The sequence below is a fragment of the Aulostomus chinensis genome, chromosome 14 (genome assembly GCF_037954235.1).
Source record: "Aulostomus chinensis isolate RoL2024-O1b breed Wild chromosome 14, RoL_Achi_v1.0, whole genome shotgun sequence".
NCBI classification, from domain to species: domain Eukaryota; kingdom Metazoa; phylum Chordata; class Actinopteri; order Syngnathiformes; family Aulostomidae; genus Aulostomus; species Aulostomus chinensis.
In genome coordinates this window covers 17,541,987-17,561,249 of record NC_141333.1, presented here as the reverse complement: position 1 = coordinate 17,561,249, position 19,263 = coordinate 17,541,987, and the positions used below count along the sequence as shown (strand labels likewise).

The 19,263-nt window shown below is 43.9% G+C and overlaps 1 protein-coding gene across 1 annotated transcript; it reads left to right on the top strand.

Moving 5' to 3' along the window:
- Positions 1 to 375: 375 nt before the first annotated feature.
- zbtb7a (zinc finger and BTB domain containing 7a) lies at positions 376 to 17,935 on the top strand. The gene is made up of 4 exons (XM_086225287.1): positions 376 to 517; positions 9,395 to 9,955; positions 10,805 to 11,676; positions 14,113 to 17,935. The coding sequence occupies exons 2-4, from the start codon at positions 9,473 to 9,475 to the stop codon at positions 14,546 to 14,548; spliced, it is 1,791 nt and encodes a 596-aa protein (XP_086081413.1). The 5' UTR covers positions 376 to 517; positions 9,395 to 9,472; the 3' UTR covers positions 14,549 to 17,935.
- The last annotated feature ends 1,328 nt before the right edge of the window (positions 17,936 to 19,263 follow it).

The window sequence follows — 19,263 nt, the reverse complement described above, 5'->3', positions numbered from 1 at the left end:
GATGGGTGGGTGCGACTCCATTCGTGTAGAAATGGAAAGGAGAAGTGAGAGATGAGGCTGGTGAGAAAAGACAAGAAATACAACTTCATAGTTCCACCTCATTTGACTGTAATGACTCCATAGAGAGAAACACTGACTGTCATTCATTGTGGAACCGCAGTGTGGGAAGGCATGGGTTAATGATTTGTGTCACGTCTGATTACGTTTATGACTTTGACAACTGTCCACTTCTTAGCACAAAGAAATTTCCCCTTTACTTTTGCTTCATCAAGGGAGGAGGGAGAGGAGATGGAGGGGAAGTGCTGTTTCTTTAAGAGAGAGGGAGAGAGAGTGAGTGAGAACGAGAGAGAAAGGGAGGGACCTCTTTGCCCTCCAGAAACCAGGAAGGGAATTGAGTTGATCTGCTGCTGCTTGGTTAGCGCATACGGGGCTTTAAGCTGCACAACAGTGAGAGGGAGAGCTCCGGAGAGGAGAGGGCTCAGCTAACCCACAACAAGCACCACCACGGCCATCGCAGGTGAGCTAAAGGCACCCTGCCATCCCCCCGCTGTCTGTCCTGGGCCTGTCGACCAGAGAGGGAGCAGGGCAGATGAGGAGAGGAGAGAGGGAGGAATGAGGGAGGGGGACAGAAAGGAGAGCAGGGTGGTGGGGGGGGGGGGGGTGGGTTGGCCTGAGAGGAGAGGTGGGTCGCAGGCACTAGTCAAGGTTCCTCTTTTTTATTTAATCCTCCTGAAGTACTTCCTCAAAACTGCTTGTTACCTCTGGAGAACCTTGAGATAAAGTTTATTGGATGTGTCCAAAGCATTAACTTTTCAGGCAGGTGGAAGCACTTAGGGGAGGAGGGTGATTGGAGGGGAGGAGGGTGATTGGGGGTGAGGGGGGGCGCTTAAGACGGGGGGGGGGGTCTGAACGAGGGACAGGAGGAAACAAAAATGATTAAGTTGGACAAGCAGTGCTAACAACTTTTGGGGACAACGTTAACTGAAATGCATGGCAGCTTGTGTGCTCTTTACGCAGGGCATGTTGTAGTGGTATACGACTGTTTGGAATAAGAGTAAGTCATAATTTAGGTCAGGAGTTTAAAGTGTGCCTGAAATGTCACTTGAGTGCGAGCTGATGAGAGAATCAGCTGCTGATGTTTGGGTGCTGTTCTGACAGTTGAGGATGAAATGTTGTCCCGTTTTTTTGTTTTTTTTCTGTTTTTTTTCATGCGACGCTCTGCCCTGTTTCATGGCTGGTCTGTACTTTAATACCTGGCAGCCTGCTAGCAACATACTGTAGTGTATAATTCAGCCCTGAGTGCTTACGTTAGAGCAGGCTTGGAGATAGTGGGGGTGGTAAGGGCAGAGAAACCTGGGACTTGTAGTCCTCTGAAAGGGCTGTAAAAGAGGTCAAATGGGGTTTCAGAACTCTATATCCCAGAGTTCCTTGCCCTTGGCAATCCAGGAAAGAAAACAGCCGCCAGCCTATCCTGGCAAGGAGGTGTGGTGAGTGAGCAGCTGTCAAGCCAATGAGAACAGGGGATGCAGATCCGAGTTGTGGGCTGAAAATAAAGGGGGGGGGGGGGCTCTGTTTGTGTGGGATCAGGCAAGGGCTTGCCTGTATGACTAGGGCCACTCGCAAGTTTCCTGTCTGGTAAAGCTCTAGCCCTGCCCAGAGACGGAGGCAGCAGAGCTGGCCGGCAGGCAGGGAGGCAGATAGGGCCCAGGAATCATTTTCTGCCTATTTGGTAAGCACTCCAAAGACAGCCACACACACACTTCAAATGGTGACAGAAAAGAAGAGAGTCCAGCATCGGTGATAATAGTGTGTTGCCTATGAAGGAGCGAGTGAGGGATGGGGCTTGATGGAGTTCAGAGTTCTTGACCCACTTGCAGATAAAGCAGAGAATGGCAAATAGGTCAGTCAGTGCTGATCGTAAGGTACTGCACTGCTTCAGTGCACAGTGAATTTGTTTGTCTTTAAGTCTACATTTGCATGAACTTTTCAACTATGGGCATGCAAGCTCATTGTATATCATCGTATTAAGACACAGTATGCTTTCACTGCTCTCTGCTGCTGCTGTGATTAAATGGCACTGTGACTATTATTAGTCCACTGAAAAGATGAAGACAGTTGAACATGTTGTATTGCGGCTTCTTTTTGGATGTTAAAAGTAATTCTGAGAAAAAAAACACTGCCGCAAATGTTTGCTGAACTATGGCACAGCAACCATGATGATAGCTGACAGATTACAGGTGGGCTGTTGAGTAATGGTTTATTTGAGAAGCCTCAGTAAGTGACATGTCTCTGAGGGAGACATTATGTGACATCTTGTGACAACAGGATTTCCTTGATAGGATGAGCCGCCTCCGCTTAGTCCTTACAAAATTCAAATATGTGCTGGAGAACTGCTTATTTTCTGATTGATTTAAGTTTCTCAGCTTCTCACACCATGGCCAACTCATGGCATCCTTTCCCCACAAAAGCATCATGTCAGAAGTAGATTCTAATCTCGCCCATCATGTCCTGCTAGCATGCGCCTCATGGTTTCAAGACTTCACACACACAAACCCTGACTGCATTGCTCCATAACCAGACGCACATTTTTTGGCTTTGCATACTTGTTGAACCCGTTTTTTTTTTAATGTTTGGGCACGGAGAGGGTATAAGCAGAACGTAGTACATGAAGACGCCCAGATGCCTGGAAATTGGAATGCTTCTCAGAAGGCGGCAACAGACAAGATAGACTGCATTTTTCTTATTCGGTTCAGTATCACAAAAAAATAAAAGTTAACCTGATGCTGTACTTTTAAGCTAATTTTTTGGTGATCCTATGGAAGAAAAGTATAGCTGGCTTTAGTCAAATTCCAACAAGAGGTTAAACTGGGACGCCATGTGTGTTTGTGTGCACGCAAGCATGCATGTGCGCCTGTGTTACCAACAATAGATTCCAAGGGAATTGCAGGGGACTTCAGTGGCTGTGGGCAGGTCCAAGACACCACCCATCAATTTGGCGGTGAGGCTGAATACAGTTTGATATTCCTGTATGTTTGTGCCTACACCACTATGGCCTGAAACTAGCAGGTTCAGGCAGACAGAGGAGACAGGTTGCGTGATGTCGCCGTGGCAGTTTGAGGGTTTATTTAGGAGTGAGATGTTGGTTGTATAGAATACACTACATGTAACATTCATTAAGTTTGTTCAAAGTGTTTTTCTGCATGGTCAAATAATATATTGTGGCTCATACTTTAACCTGTATCATTTCAGCAGCGCGGTTCTCATGCCCAAAAAAAACATGTTTCAACAGTTTGAATACTTTCATCAGTCCCCTCCTTGGTGAATTCAGCTTACTTCCCCCCTTGTGTTTGGTTCCCCTGGTCAGCTGCTCAGTATACTGCAGCTTCCAGGCTGGCTATGCAGTCAGACAGACCCCTCTCTGTTGTTTTTCTGTTGTTGTGCTCAAGTCTAGGGGCAGTAAAGGGGCTTCTTCTGTTCTCTTCTGGGACATTTATTATGGAGAGGGCAACACAACCTGATCAAATTAGAGTGAGAGAGCAAGAGGAGGCTGGGATGTTTTTCACACGTATTTAGAGAGAGGTGATGGTTACATGATAATTCATTGATTTTAGATGATTATTAACATGCATTATTTGAAGCCTTTTCCAACTGTTTATATTGATAAAATACCCACCTGCCTCCTTTTAATTAAGCAGAGAGGCTGGCTGATCAGGGATATGTGACCAATCTGACACTATCTGCATGATGATTTAGTGAATTGGTTTGAAATGAAACAGGAGAGAAGATCAAGGATGGTGAGCCACAAGAGGGTGGGTGGATCTGTACTGCTTTGCCTCCTCAGCAGTGAAGAGGGGAAGTGGGTGATGTGGTGGGTACTGTGCAGTGCAGTGTCTGAGACTGAGATGGAGCAATGATAAGATGAGAGAGAGGGTCAGACAGCAGGGACAGAGAGATTGAGCAAGCAGAGAGCTGGTCATCTGATAACAGAGCAGGTTCTGTTACATGCCTGCTACAGTCGCACAGGAAGTCCTCTTTCCCCGCCGGGGAACGGTAAGCAGTTCTGCAAGGGTATGTTGGGCCTGTGGATTGACCAACTGGCCAGCTTGGGTTCTGCTGGACAACACTCTGCTGGGGTGTAATGCTTCTTCTGAGGCCATGCGTGAGATTGTGTTACACTTCCTGGTTGGCAGCATGGCAATGTCAGAGCATAATACTTAGGCTGAAAGGAACTGATAGAGTGGATGTGGTTTTATTACGCTGCAGTTTGAGAAAAGTTGCTGTCCGAAAACATGAGTTTAAAATCTCAACTTCAATGAAACACCCATTGATACGATACAAAATAATTATGGCTGGCATATAGAGGTTGTTAGTTATATTGTTAGGATAATATCACCATATTCACTCCCCACTTAACACTGTTTGTCTTTTGAATACATTGATAATGTATGCACATTCTTTTTTATCCCTTAGGGAGGGACTATAGATATAGAAACAATGCAGAAAACGTGCACTTAAAAGTAGAATGAATCAGGCTTTATTATTGTTATTGTGATGTTTTGATATTCTTGACTATCTCATTTACACATGAAAAATCATGTACTGGAATTGCCTTAATTCATTGGTTTACATCCCAGACTCAAAAGTAGCCATACAATTAAATTTTTAACTTATAGTGTGAGGATTTGCAAAAGTTGTAACTGCTGTTACTTTGTAAGGAGATCATAAAACCCCTGTGGGCTTCATCACATGAAACTTTGCCCAACTTGTGGGTGTTTACCTTTCTTCTTATTGAAGCAGGTTACACCAGGTAACAGAATGAGTTTATCATTGACATCTTGGGCGGATTCCTAGGCCAGTACACGCTCAAGAGTTGTGAGTGAGGTTGGGAGTTGAACGCCCTGTTTTACCAACTACTTTTTCCCAAGCCTCAAGTCTGTGTTGAAGCAGCACTTCCTGGTTAGTTTCGAGTGAAAGCTGCCAGACTTAGACCAGCCCTTACAACTTCAACTTTATCAGTAACTTGCCCTCTTCCTGCTTCGCTCCCAATATGACCAATCAGATTTCCTTCCACCAGGCTGCTGGTAGCAGTGAGTCACTTTACTGTGGCTCTTGCTCAAAATCTACATTTCCCTTAAAACCGCCACCCTCTTCCCATCTTGAAATATCCTTTTGGTCCCACCTTGAACCCTCCTGACCTATGTGAAGTGATTCCCATGCAGCGGACCAGGCAAGGCTGGGGTGATCCGCCCTGTCCATTTGAGTTATCAGTGGAATGAGGACAGGAGAAGGGGGAGAAATGAAAAAGACAGGAGCATAGACAAGAGTTGACTTTTGTACTGGTTTTGATATTACTTTATACATTTTCACCGTACTCCTAATACAGACACTTGTCACTCTGGAAACATTAATTAGTCTTATCACAAGTATGGCTTAGTCTTTACCTGAGTGAAATTTGGAGCACAGACAGGATTTTGTTCCTATAGAAGTATGAAGCCATTAACATTTTATAGATGTTATCGTTTGCTGTCATTTTAGAACTGAAAAGTGGTTAATCTATGCTTCATTAACAATTACAGGTCAGGGATCAATGATTCAGTTATGTTTTCTCTGATTGCTGCCTCTTAAAAATTAAATAGCTCTTTGTCTTCAATTGCCTGTTATTTTTATGAGCCAGAATTTATGTAGGAAAGTACATGGCTTGAATAAATTTTAAAAACCCAAACAAAATATGTGTATTTGCTTTAAAATTCAGGGGAGTTGACCTAAAAGTTCTCAAAAATAGAATTATCGTGCAAAATAACTGCTGTAATTACTAATTCCACTTTTTTATGGTCTGGTAGAAAGCCTCTTTATCTCTTTCTCCCACGAAACCTCAAAAACATGTGTGTGTTGCTCTTAAAATGTGCCAGAAAGCTATTTATGCCCTTGTCAAGCTGAGAAACATGTGAGGTTGCACAGGGTTAACAGTTTGTTCCTTTGTATTTAGGAATGACTGGTATGTGTCAGCCGAAGAGAGAGTTACTTTGAGAGTGGAAATTCTGCATCCTTCCATAGATATTAGGTATCATGCCAAATAAAAACACTTCTACTATCTGTAACTGATGTCTAATATCAACAATGTGAGAATGAATGACAAGTGGCTTTGATGAGAAAGCTTTTGCATTGATATGAAGCTCGTGCAGCAATCAGCTGACGTAACTGTTGTTTCATTCTAAAATTGTAATTTTGATGTCTGTCCTCACTTTTTGTAGATGAACGGAAAGAAGGGATGGTACCTTACAGATAAGACTGAGGTGATGACTGCTGGATGGGATGGATGGGTTCTGTGTTCAAGTGGTTATTTGACTTGCAAAGTAGTCCTCAACATTGGCGGATTGGACACAAGGAGGACCCTTCCCTGGAAGTGGAACTTTAGGGATACAGACAGCTGCCGCACTCCTTTGTGCTGTGGCCTTGTCACCCACAGGCATGAATTAGTGATAAGGAATGTTTCAAGCCACGAGGAGGTGTCAGGATCAGGTTTGTTGCAATGTGTTTTCTCTGTCTCAGCGTTGTAGGGTTATTTGGGGACAGGTGGCTACTGCATGCAGAGTAGTCCCTCCATGCTTTGTTGGCGTTGAAGTGTGTGTGTGTGTGTGTGTGTGTGTGTGTGTGTGTGTGTGTGTGTGTGTGTGTGTGTGTGTGTGTGTGCAATCTCTTCTCAGCTCAGCGTCTTTACCCCACAAAGCCGTGACCTAGGGTCAGCTCTGTATGGGCAGAGGATAACATGTACGCAAGCTTGTAGCTGAGCCTGCTCCAGTGCAGGTGCTATGTGTTCAAATGAAAAGCATGTTGTTTGGGGTCTGGATGGGCTCTCGAGAGATCTATTTCCACCTAAGAAGATTGTGACCTGTAGCGATGTGGTTGCCCCCTTCTTGCTCATTCTTCTCTCACTCCATAACTTCCTATCTTTGTCTTTGCCCTCCCCTTACTCCCTGCCCTCAACATATTCAGAGGTCTTGCTAATAAAATTTGCTGTCTCTGCTAGTCTGTTTTCATCAGAGCTTTGGGAAAGATGTTGGCAATGTTTGTGAAGGCTTTGTGGTCAGATGCCTATCAAAACTTAATCGAGTTAAGGGAGCAAGAAATGATAAAGCCATCATTTTGCTATTAATTAATCAGAACTCTAAATGATGACCTGTAATTTGAATGTCCAGACTAATATGTGAATGTTATTATAATAATTTGATAAGGAAAACAGTTTGAGTTATTGACCCTTTCAGAATATCACAATAAGTTAAAGCTTCTACTCTACATCTCCTACCCTCCTCTACAGAAAACTTTTTAAAGCTTTTATCTAATTCTGACATGTAGCCAGATTTAAAGGTGTGGATACAGGTGTTGCTTCTCTTTTGAAGAAGAACACAAATTAACAGAAATGACGGCAGGTGAACAGGTATGAAGGAGGAGAGGCAGCCAGGTTAGGCAGGTTGGGTGGAGAGCTGTAGCGTACAATAGCATGCAAAGAGAACATGCCATTTAAATGCTACCAACGCATCTTCCACCGCAGCCTCACCCCCTGCTGGTTCTTCCTAGCAAACTGGGGGAGGGGGGGGGGTCCCATATATGTGTTTATGTGTTTCGTTATTGATGTCTCTGTGAAAGTATTTGGTGCATGTGAGTGTGTTAATAGAGAAATCGAGGATGGCTTGTTTTGCCGAAACAACACCCCCCACCCCCCCAACTGCACAGGCTTCAGTCGATCATTTTAATCTCCCCCCCACACGTGAGCAAGGGGACAGCCTTTCCTGAAACTTGGCACACAGTACAGGGTGGGGTAACCAGCTCAGACCGGATTGACAACCTCCCTTTTTAATACTGTTCCCTCGCAGCTTGTTGCGTGTCCTCTTCCTCCTCCTGTGGAGTTTTTTTCCACAGGGTCTGCTCTGGCAGCCCCCCTCACTCCCTCCCCCTTTTCCTCCACCTCCCTCACTCCCTTCGCTGGCTCTGGGCTGACAGAGTGCACAAGCTGAACAGCCCAGCTCCCAGCATGCATTCTGATCCCCACTGCCCTCTGCCTATCTGTCCTCCACGACCTCTTACTCGGTTTCTTGCACAAATGCATGCACACACACTTGAAGGTGTAGGTGTTTACAATGAAACGGTTACCTTGGCACCTGCACACATGCATGCATATACACACATACACATCTTCGTGGAGTCAGTCACCCACTTAAGGGTGCTTTAGAAGGCAAAATAGCTGAATGCATGTGAATTTGTAGTGAGTCACTGTTTTATTCAGTGTCATTGGGGACAAATTTTATGCAAATTGTCACATGTAATGTTTTGGAGGGAATCTGTAAATGCACCTTTTGTGCCTATCATTTGGCTTTAAATCAGTCCAAACCAGTTGTGACTTACAGCACTGTTGTTAAACCTAATGGCTAATTTCCAGTTTGTCTGTGTAGCATCTCAAGTGGAGAACCACCATAAAAATTGTGTAACATTTGAGTCAATGTTGTTTTTGTTTTGTTTTGATTTATATAATTTTTGGACCTCCTTACATTAGTTATTCTTTTTATACAAAATAAAAAGATCAAAAGTTAAGGCGTTCAATATATGCTACAAATGTCAGACATTCACTGTCATGTTCAGTGTCCGCTACACAGCAGAATGACTCTAATTAGTGTCATAAACTTATCCAGGTGAAATGTTTTGATGGATGGGTTGAGGAGAAAAATCTTTTTATGGAAAAAGATGTTTTCACATCAACAAGATATTAATCGCGTTAAAATAAGTTATTTTAGGTTTTAGAGACGGATAGTCAGTGAAAATATCAGATTAAGACATTATCATTTGAAATGGGAAAAATACTATTTGTCCATTTTTACTCAATTAAGTCATAGTTGCAAGCACTACAAAGGAGGTTATATCAGGGAGAAAACTTTTATTATTATTCATCAACAGCTTGTATACTCCAAACTTGTACTGCAGTTCCATCTTGTTATAGCTGTTTTCCATTATTACTGCAACTTCTCTGTTTTCCAGATGTTGCCATGATGCCAAGGTTGATCTTCGACATGTTAAATAATAGTCTTTTTTCTCTGCCATGTCAAATTTTGCTTTTCTACTGTTGCCAAACAATGTGATCATGGTGATTATTGGAATATAACCTAAAACAACTGTTTTAAAGAGTAATTTTGTTTGCTGGTAGGATCTTTACCAACATTTTTGTAGACCTGTGTTGTACAGGTAACCTTGTTGACCTTGTTTAAATGTTTATAATTATTTCCTCTGGCTTTGTTGAGGTATTCTCATACGTTTCTGACTCTTCATAATATTCCTCTTGGGTGGCATGACCTGATGTTTTATCCTCCTGTCCCTCTTTCCCCTTCATCTCTCTGTCTCCCCTCAGACAGGCAGACGGACAGACGGCAGGACGGATACACGGGTGGGGGCTGTGCTAGGCGGCTCGGCGGCAGGCTGGTGGAAGATGTCGTCAGGAGCCGGTGGGAGGGGAGGAAGGCGGCTCAGAGGGACAGTGAGCTGCGGGGGTGGAGGAGGGAGAGGAGGGGCTGGAGAGGCAGAAGAAGGCCCTGTGGGGATACCTTTCCCTGAGCACAGCGCAGACATCCTGGGCAGCCTCAACAAGCAGCGGCTCAGCGGCCTATTATGTGACGTGCTCCTGGTCACACAAGACCGGGAATTCCCAGCTCACCGCTCCGTCCTGGCATCCTGCAGCTCCTACTTCCACAAGCTTTTCACTTCAGGGGCTGCCGCTGAACATAACATCTACAACATCGACTTTGTGGCGGCAGAAGCTCTGGGAGCGTTGCTGGACTTTGCCTACACAGCCACACTGACAGTCAGTCATAGCAGCGTGGCTGACATCCTTGCCGCTGCACGCCTCCTGGAAATCCCACCTGTTCAGGATGTCTGTACACACCTGCTGGACACCAAAGTGCTCTCCCCGCCGGTACAAGACCATTATAGCACTAGATGTGACATACTTTAAAGTCATATTTAAGCTCTGAGATGAGATTTGATCCCTGCCTTTATAAGCAACCCATTGTAAGTTTTGAATTAATTTCTAGGAACACAAAGACCATGAAAATACATTACAGTTACGCTTTATAGATGTGTTGTGGAACTGGAATAGCTCACCATAAAAATAATGCTTCTGGTGCGGGGATTGATGTGTTTGGTCCTCATAACTATCCCCCTCATCAAGTACTGTTGTCAGCATAGTCAAAACTTACATCATGGCCCTTATCAGTCTCTCTCACTATGCCAAACACGCCCACAGCCTTGGGGTTAGTTCAACACTTACTCATGCCGGGCCAGTAGCGTGTGTAGAAGGACAGCTTGCTCTTTTGCAAACTACAGACACATCATATCTCAGCTACACTTCCAACATAACCGAGGGTATGCCGCAGTTTGCTCATGTCATGTAATAATCACAGCAACACTTAACTGCTGATCACTTCATGTAGGCCATGTCAAAGGCCTTCTTGGGCTCCAGGCTGTTTAAAGCCATTGGGTGCTAATCTTTAACAACTCAGTCTATGGCATCACTTGGTTGACAAGGTTTAGCATTCTTCAAAACCTAGACACACAGACTTCTCAGTTGTCTAATATATGTGAAAACATGCTAGGGGATCCATGCTGCTTTTAAAACATGACACAGTTGTCATCTGAGCTGATCTGCTTTCACTGCATGTGTTTTTGAATGTACTTTTTATGCTTTGCTACCATACTTCTCTCTGTTTTGTTTTTTTGTGTAAACTTTGATTGAATTTTGTTGTTCCCCATTATGTTTCCCCAGGCGGGAAGTGAGCAAAGAGATGAGGATGAAGATGAGGACAAGGGTAGAGGAGGTAGGGAGCAGGGGAACCAGGTGCGGGCCCGGGAGTACCTGGAGTACTTCCAGAGAGGGGCACACTGGAGCAGCAGCTGCAGCACACCAGAGCTCAGGGACCTGCCCACACACCTGCACTTTAATCACGGCAATGGAGGGACCCCCAGCAATGGTGGCCCCACTGAGTACTACTCCCCACTAGCCCTTGCTTTGGCCCAAGCCCCCACACACGAGCCGGAGGAAGAAGACGAGGATGACGAGGATGAAGAGGACCATGAGGTAGTGCAGGGAAATGGAGCAAGCCTTGGGTCATTTTACTACCCTGCGTCCCAAAACGGGCACTTCTACCTCCCACCTGAGGCTAGGCTGGTGCAGGACACAAAAGTGGAGGAAGTGGTCAGGGAGAGAGGTTCTGCCAGTGCCCTCCTGCAGCAGATGATGGACTCCATCGAGAGGCAGAAGGAGCGCGGAACAACTGGGGAGGAGCAGGGGGATGGGGACGACCCTGATATGGAATTTTACTTGAATTATTTTAACAGCACTCAGCACGAGGATACACCTTCTGCTGCTGTGACACAGGGACTGCCACCGCTATGGTTATCACGGGGCAGTACGGGCCAAGACAGAGTAGGAGGAGGAGGAGGTGAGAGGGGTGTTGGAGAGAGGGGCAGCGGGGGTGGGGGAGGTGGAGGGGAGAGGAAGATGCGCTCTAAGGCCTTTCAGAAGTGCCCCATATGCTCCAAGGTCATTCAAGGAGCAGGCAAGCTACCCCGCCACATCCGAACACACACAGGAGAGAAACCCTATGAATGCGCCATCTGCAAAGTGCGCTTTACCAGGTAAGCCCAATTAATGAAATGACTACCACATGTCACGTGCACTAATAGACTTGGACTTGACAAAGTAAACAAAACAGCCAGAAGAGTGATACACAATGAATCCAGGGCAGGAGTATTAGTACTCACCAAGTAAGCTTTGCAGTTTGTTAGTCTCAGGCTTTATTTTGAAGTAGCTATTAGCCTGAGTCCATCAAGCCTGATTGTGTTGGGGTTTTTTTTGTTTGTTTATTTGTATTTTTTATTATTTTACATTATAGCCCAATCAAAATGGCATACAAAATGCCCGTCTTAAGTGGGTCATATGGTTATAAAAGTCAGTTTAATTGTGACAGCCTCCATAGCAAAGTCCTAGAAATCTAATGTCGGGGTCCTATAAAAGAAGGCTGGGCCTGGGTAATGTTATCTAGTGGAGGGCTGCTATAAAGTGCTGCGTTCTGATACAGAGGGGGATTACAGGCCCTGGATTGTGCTCTATGTTCTCCAATGCAGCAATTTGAACTTTTGATCTCTGGTTATGTTGATTATTGCCCACGGCAGAGTAGTTACACCACCCCTCCCTCTCTCTCTTTCTCTCTTGTGCTTTTTCTCCCTCTCTCTCTCTCTCTCTCTCTCTCTCTCTCTCTCTCTGTCTCTCTCTCTCTGTCATTCCTTTACCTTTTTAAAGATATCTGCCATATGTAGCTCGGATAAATGTAGCTAGTCTTAAGCAAGGAACTTGAGTGCACATCGTTTCCCTGTATTTGGGATTCCTATCGTTTCCTTGAAATCATCCCTTTAATTAATTAATCACTGCACTTGTGCTGGAAATAGATGCAGTGGGCTAGAAATACTCAGAGCCTGTGCTGGCATGGCAGGCAGGGAAGACCAAGTTGAATTTGCCTTCTGGCTAAATTTGACCAGCAGTGGGAAGGGGGTATTGTAATCTTAATCCTGTTTGATCAGGGTTAATAGTGTGCCTCGCACCGTAATAAATCACTCCTGTCCTTTAAATAAGTCACCTCTGTCAGTGTGCCACTTTGTTCCCTTGCTTCAACCAGTGTGTGGTGTGGGTGCCTGTGTTTACTCATTGATGCATTTGTTTTTGTTTTTTTTAATTTGAAACACAGTTCATAAAGGTTGGAGTTAGGCTATTTATTCCCTTGTATGAGAGCTAATCCACTTTTGTGTGTGTGCGTGTGTGTGTGTGTGTGTGTGTGTGTGTGTGTGTGTTCTTGTACTTGCTACATATTGAGGACTAGAATATGTATTTAACCAACAGAATGAGGACATTTTTGGAAAGTGAGGACATTTTACCTGGTCACGGTTAGAATTAGGTTCTGGTTAGGTTTAGGATCAAGGTTAGGGTCAGGCAATCAGTGGAGATGGTTAGGTTTAGGGTGAGGGGCAAGGGAATGTATTACGTCAATGAAAGTCCTCACAAAGATATAAGTACAAGGATGTGTGTGTGTGTGTGTGTATGCCACATGTTGAGGTATAAATCTGTCAAAGTCACATTGTGGGGACACACCTGCCTTTTGAGGGATAAAAAGCAGATCTCGTAATGAAAATCTTCAATTAAGATTAGGTCAGTAATGGTATTATGGGGAAGTCTCTGGGAGATGAAGTGAAGAGACGTACCTGTGTGTGTGCATACGCGTGCACGTGCATGTGTGCATTCAAATTGAGTTTTCTTAACTATGCATTCTTGTGTAGGAGCCCTCTGCTCTGGCTGGCGAAGGGTTATTCGAATTAAGATGTCAGGAGCTGGAGAGATAGTAAGGGTTGGAGGATGGCAGGAGGGAGGGAGGGGGGTAGGATGAAGGCCAAGGCAGCATGATAAAATTTAGTGGGCGGTGCATCATCATGAAGTAAAAACATGTTTCTGGATGTAATGAGATGATATTGGATTTAGAGACATCAAATCCAGTATCATCTTACAAAAACAATCCAGATACAGATTGTGAGTATAGAACCAAGCGGAAAAAATGGTTGAAATGTTGTTTTGTTTTTTTTAAGTTTAGTACTGCTAAACAACAATTTTTCAGCTGCACAAGACATTGAAGTCTTCATTTTCTCTTCATAGGACAAAAGCATTATGAGAATCTGCCATTTGGTGGTGGTGTTGTCCTCAAAGGAATGTCAAGAGAAATCGTAAAATTGCCAACTGACACAGTGAACATTGAGCTTTCTTGTCAGTCCACAGTCGTGCTTTTGTGTGCAATTACACAGATAAAGATGTAACGTTTAGGGCTTCTCCTCAGTTGGCTTGGCTTCCCTCAGAAAAAGACAACTGGAAGAAATCCAAAAAGATGGCTCTTGCATATAAAAGAGAATTACCCAAAGCTTTCACTGACCACCGTGCATGTCTTCTGTATTAATTACATGGACATGACTTGATCTTGCTGTGTTCTTGATTGTGTGTACCCTGATGTGATCTTGTTTATTTTTCCCTCACAGGCAGGACAAGCTCAAGGTTCATATGCGGAAACATACAGGAGAGAAGCCTTACCTTTGTACGCAATGTGGAGCTGCCTTTGCTCACAACTACGACCTGAAGAACCACATGCGTGTTCACACCGGCCTGCGCCCCTACCAGTGCTCCAGCTGCTTTAAGACTTTTGTGCGCTCAGATCATCTGCACCGCCACCTCAAGAAGGACGGTTGCAACGGCATCCCCTCCCGTCGGGGCAGAAAGCCTCGGGTACGGGAGGCTGGTCTCCTTGAGGCCCCAATGGGCCTGCCAAGCCCCAGCTCCGACACTGGCCCTGGGCCTCGCAACATCAAGGGACGGCTGCACTCAGAAGCAACATCGGTGGCAGAGGTGGAGGGAGTTGCTGGAGCACTTGTACACAGTCCTGAGCTGCAGGAGTTGGCAGGAGAAGCAGGGCCCTGAGACTGCAGGGGAGACAAGGACACTGCTGGACACCATAGTCACTCTGCTCTGCCTGTGAACACAGAGGAGAAAAACACGCAAAGGCAAAAAAAAAGAAAACAAAACAACTAACTATTCCTCTATAAACCAAATCAGGGTGTCACAAAAATCTAATCTTTAGATTTCTTTCTCCTTTTACTTTAGGAAATGGACTAGACATGCAAGCACTTGAGTCGGTTTAAACGGTTAAAGAGCAAAGAACGCTTCAAATAACCCATGATGTCCACTTTCTGGGCCATTTCTTTCTTTATAATATTAGGGGTTTTATACATTGGCATACGTGCTTAGGCGATGTATAATAGATATCAAGAAACTCTGAGCAACTATGCAGTTGATTTAGATTTGTATTGGTTTTGTCCTCACAGCCTTCAAGCTCTAAGGAAGGTGTCTGAGCACCTTCTGGCTGCTGTACGGGTGAAGCAAGGACAAATCCTCCCAGAGAAAACAACTCTTTCTACTTTACAGGTCTGAAATGTACAGTTACCATAGAAACAACATTGCCACATTATGGCATATGCAAGGAAAACTCGCCACAATTTTGATGCAACAGTTTTTTCTCTCTAAATGCTCCAGAAAGAATCAGAAGAGGGTTTGATTGAAGTGTTACTTACTCTATAAAATTAAAGCTAAAAATCTATGGTTTGTCTTACTGAAAAACAAATTCACAGTGAGTCGAATCCACACTTATGGGGGCTCACAAGTTGCAGGACTAGGGAACATGAGGGGTGGAGGGTTTGTGTTTCTAAAGCACTACCATTGTCAATGCATCTGTTGGCTCAACTACATTGCCTCTTATCCCTCTCAACCCTGCAATTTTAGCATTTCTTTTTTCCCTTTTGAATTTGTCTTAATTTTTTTTGTCGTCGTTCCTTTTTGAGTTGACTGCTTTGGGTACTTGACACTTTATAATTGTATACATGTATATACAGCATGTGATGATATGACATCGGTCTCCTCTTAATGCTGAGGTGTACTTACCAATCTGGATTTTCCTCGTCAAGGCTTGATGTCATATTTCTCACTGAGTGAAGCTTGTGGGTGAACGAAACAAACTGTATGAATGTTTGATGAGACAACATTTGAGTCACACATTTGTCCTAAACGTAGCACTTGACATTTATAGTTCCTGCCCAAAGGATGAGGGGGTCGAATGAATGAATGTGCTTAACTTTGTGCAGTTTTTTCGGGATCTGTCCTTGTCTGACAAGGCGCGGGTAGCATTTAACCAACTGCAGGTTAAAAGAATGGCAGGGAGCCCAAGTGAGAGAGCGACAAAGAGTACGAAGAAGAGATGGATGAGCACCTTTTTTTCAATGTTTGCACAGCTTTACTAAAGATATCCAACAGAGTGAGAAAGGGGTTTTATTTAAGAGTTGAGCTGGTTTAGTGAAGAGAGGGTGAGTGGGGGTTAATGTATAGTGGGGGGGTTTTTCTCCAATTTTTTTTTTTTTTTTCCTCTGGGGACCACACGACAATGAGGCAACCTGTATGATGAAGAGAGCAGTAAATACCTGTCCAAGTTGGGCGGCCAAATAGAAGCGCAGCTGCAGCTGGTTGACGGGGGGAGGGGAACAAGGGAAGGGGAGGGGGATCTCACAATGTCTGTTGCATTCCAAAAAAATAATCTCCCCCAGCTCAGCCACGTTTCCAGGCAGGAGGGGATCAAATCAGGCCTCTCTCTCCCTCTGTAGTCCTCTAATGCCCACGAACCAGCCTGAAGGGGATATTATTATAATAGAGCCTGGTGTTAGTGTGGGTAGGACGCCTGGTGCTGGCAGTTTAGTGTGTCTACATGTACGCGTGTTGGAGTGCATGTGTGTGCGTGGCAGCCAGGGTCCCTCTGGCCACATCATCACTGTGTGAGTCAGCCACAGCCTGTTCAAACATGCACCTTGAGCTGCCAGTCTCAGCGCACTTTCTCTTGTCTCTCACACACACACTTGTGCTGATTGGGTCCAGGTCCTGTAGAGAAGAATATAGTCAGTGACCCCATACTTCTGGATTGTAAGACTAAAAGTTTTTGTGTAATTGTACTCCAAAACTAATATTTTCCAAATAAGCACATGCAAGACAAGAAGAGAACATGGGTGAGGTTGGTTCAGACTCCAGGCCCCCTACTCCCCCCAGCCTATAATCTCTGCAGTAGTGCTATCTGTCAGTCCTTGGCACCTTAATTGGAAAGACGAAGGTAATTTATGCACTTTGTTACTGAGGAGGACACTTTTTGTCAATGAAACGGGTACTTTGAATCAAACCAGTTGCAAATGAGATCAGCCCTTTTTTTTCTGTCCATGGCGGTTTAGTTGAGCTCCTTTCATTGGTTTTGTTCAGGTTTTTGACAACAAGCTGCCAAAAAAAAAAAATCTAATCAGAAATATTCTCTTAAAGAGAAGCCAGGTTTTGTAACCTTGAAAAAAATACAAAATTAATTAATGTAACTGATTGCACTTGAAGTTTATTTAGTGAGTTGTCTTTATGTCTTAATGTAAAGTGAGGGGATAGAGGGCAGAAAAAAGAGAGGGCAAGAGTGTGTGTTGTCTTTTGTGTGCATGCATCCAGGTATGCATTGCTGGCTGGTAGACTGGAGGGTCTCAGCTTGGATAAACAAACTTTGTGTCTGCCCCATCTGTTCACCAGCTACTCATAACTACACGTTCTCTCTGAGGAACCCACCGTGATAATGGTTCCACACAGTACCACAGAGGTAAAAAGACCATATTGTAAAACAACTCATTGGACAGTTGCTTGTTTACTTCACAGTTCTCTTGGTGCCGATTTGCATAACTCTTTGTTTACCCTTGTTGGTCATTGTCAGGGGCTGGCTAGGTCTTGAGAGTTTTAGTTTCTATTTTTGCATTTCTGTAATGATAGAGAGGGGGGTTGCTATTGCACAGTTTAACTCCCACAGCAGACCAATGTAAGCTGATGTTTATGTAGATTGTGATCCATAGGTTAGGTTAAGGTGTACCTTCTCTGGACCACTTATACTGAACCAGTTTTGTGTTTATGTGGCAGAATTTGAGTCATCTAATCATGACTCTTTGGACCTTAAAATTGCCCCAAAAGTCTTACGTTATCTGTTAATTAACCAAAGCTTTTTTGCCCTCAATAATCTGCTGTAGATGAGAAATATTGAAAATGTCTAATTTATCCTGACTAAGCCACACACAGATACCCTCCTCTTAAATACATATGCAGAAATGATATTTACTTGAGTTTGCTTTCTCTCGCTCTTTGTATCTCGTGGACAATAGAACCAGAGGTTTTAAGGATGTATAATATTTTCCGTCTATGAAAATTGTAATGCAACAGTTTTACGTGGCTGTATGTGTGCGTGTATGTGTGTGTGTGCGCGTGGGGGGGGGGATGTTGCTGTGCCAGGAGGGTGGGGCAAATGGGTGCTTGGGTGGGGTTATGGATATAAAGCCTGATAGCACTGGAAATGGTGCTTTAGCTGAGAGAGCAAATGTTTGCACTAATGTTAAATATCCTTGTCCTGCTTATGGGAGAAGGGCAGGAGACCTCAGAAAGGCCTGCGAGTTTCCATGTGCACAGTGCAGTGTGGTAAATACTCAATGGTCTCCATCCAACCCCTCCAGAGAAGTGATGTACAATATATTAAGAGATACACATACAATAAATACCAAAGGAGAATATGTCCTTGGACATTTTAAGCTACAGAACTAATGATGAATTAACAGACTTTTATTGATAAATATTCCAAATATACATTTCGACAGTTAGAAAGAAGCCAGGCCTCTCCGAAAATTTGGTCGGTCCTGCTCTGATGGCTAACATGTACAGTGTACAGAGATAATGAATCCAGTTTAAATTCAGAGGTGGGTATATATATGTATATATACATATACACACACACACACACACACATATATAATATGTATATATGTGTGTAAATACATATATGTATATGCATATGTATGTATGTATGTATACGTGTATATACATTTTTCTCATATGCAGTCAGCTGATGAAATTTATTGATGTTAAATTAATTATTTTTGTATCACTTTGATTACTTCCTGAATTGAATTATTTAAATTATTTCTCTAACTGAAATGGACTGTGACTTTGTGGCTTTGTCTGAGCAGCGTCAAGCTTGTGGTAGTGGTGCTTCCAGAAAGTGATGAGCTAGGTTCACCTCCCCGCCAGGTGGGCCTTAAGAGATTTACTACTCCAGACCATCTAAATCCTTGTTTTCTGCCCATATTTTGAAAACCAAATTGTAAGTGCTTATCACCTTGGTACTGAAGTCATTTCGCTGTTGAAGCTTTACTTGAATGAATTTATCCGAATGTCTCTGTTGTAAACTCAGAGGCTCCACAAATGGTATGTCCCCCAGCCTCAGCCCCCGACCAAGCTTCCTCTGACAGGCTACACTGAGACGGTCTCTCAACTTCAGTTTATGAGCTCAAGTGTTTGTTCAAATTGATGTTTTGTTTTTTTTTTTCCTTTCTTCTTCTGTTAACAAAGACGTTTTAGGGAATATATCCGAGAAAGCCATAAAACAACGAGACCAACAACTCTAATAACTATGATAACTATAAATAATTTTAAAAAAGCAGGACGAGATGACTGTTATTTTAGGGGTTCGTGGTGGCAGAAGGGAGACTATTTGCTTTGCTTCGTCATTTTGCTGCACACCTGTTTTTTGGGTT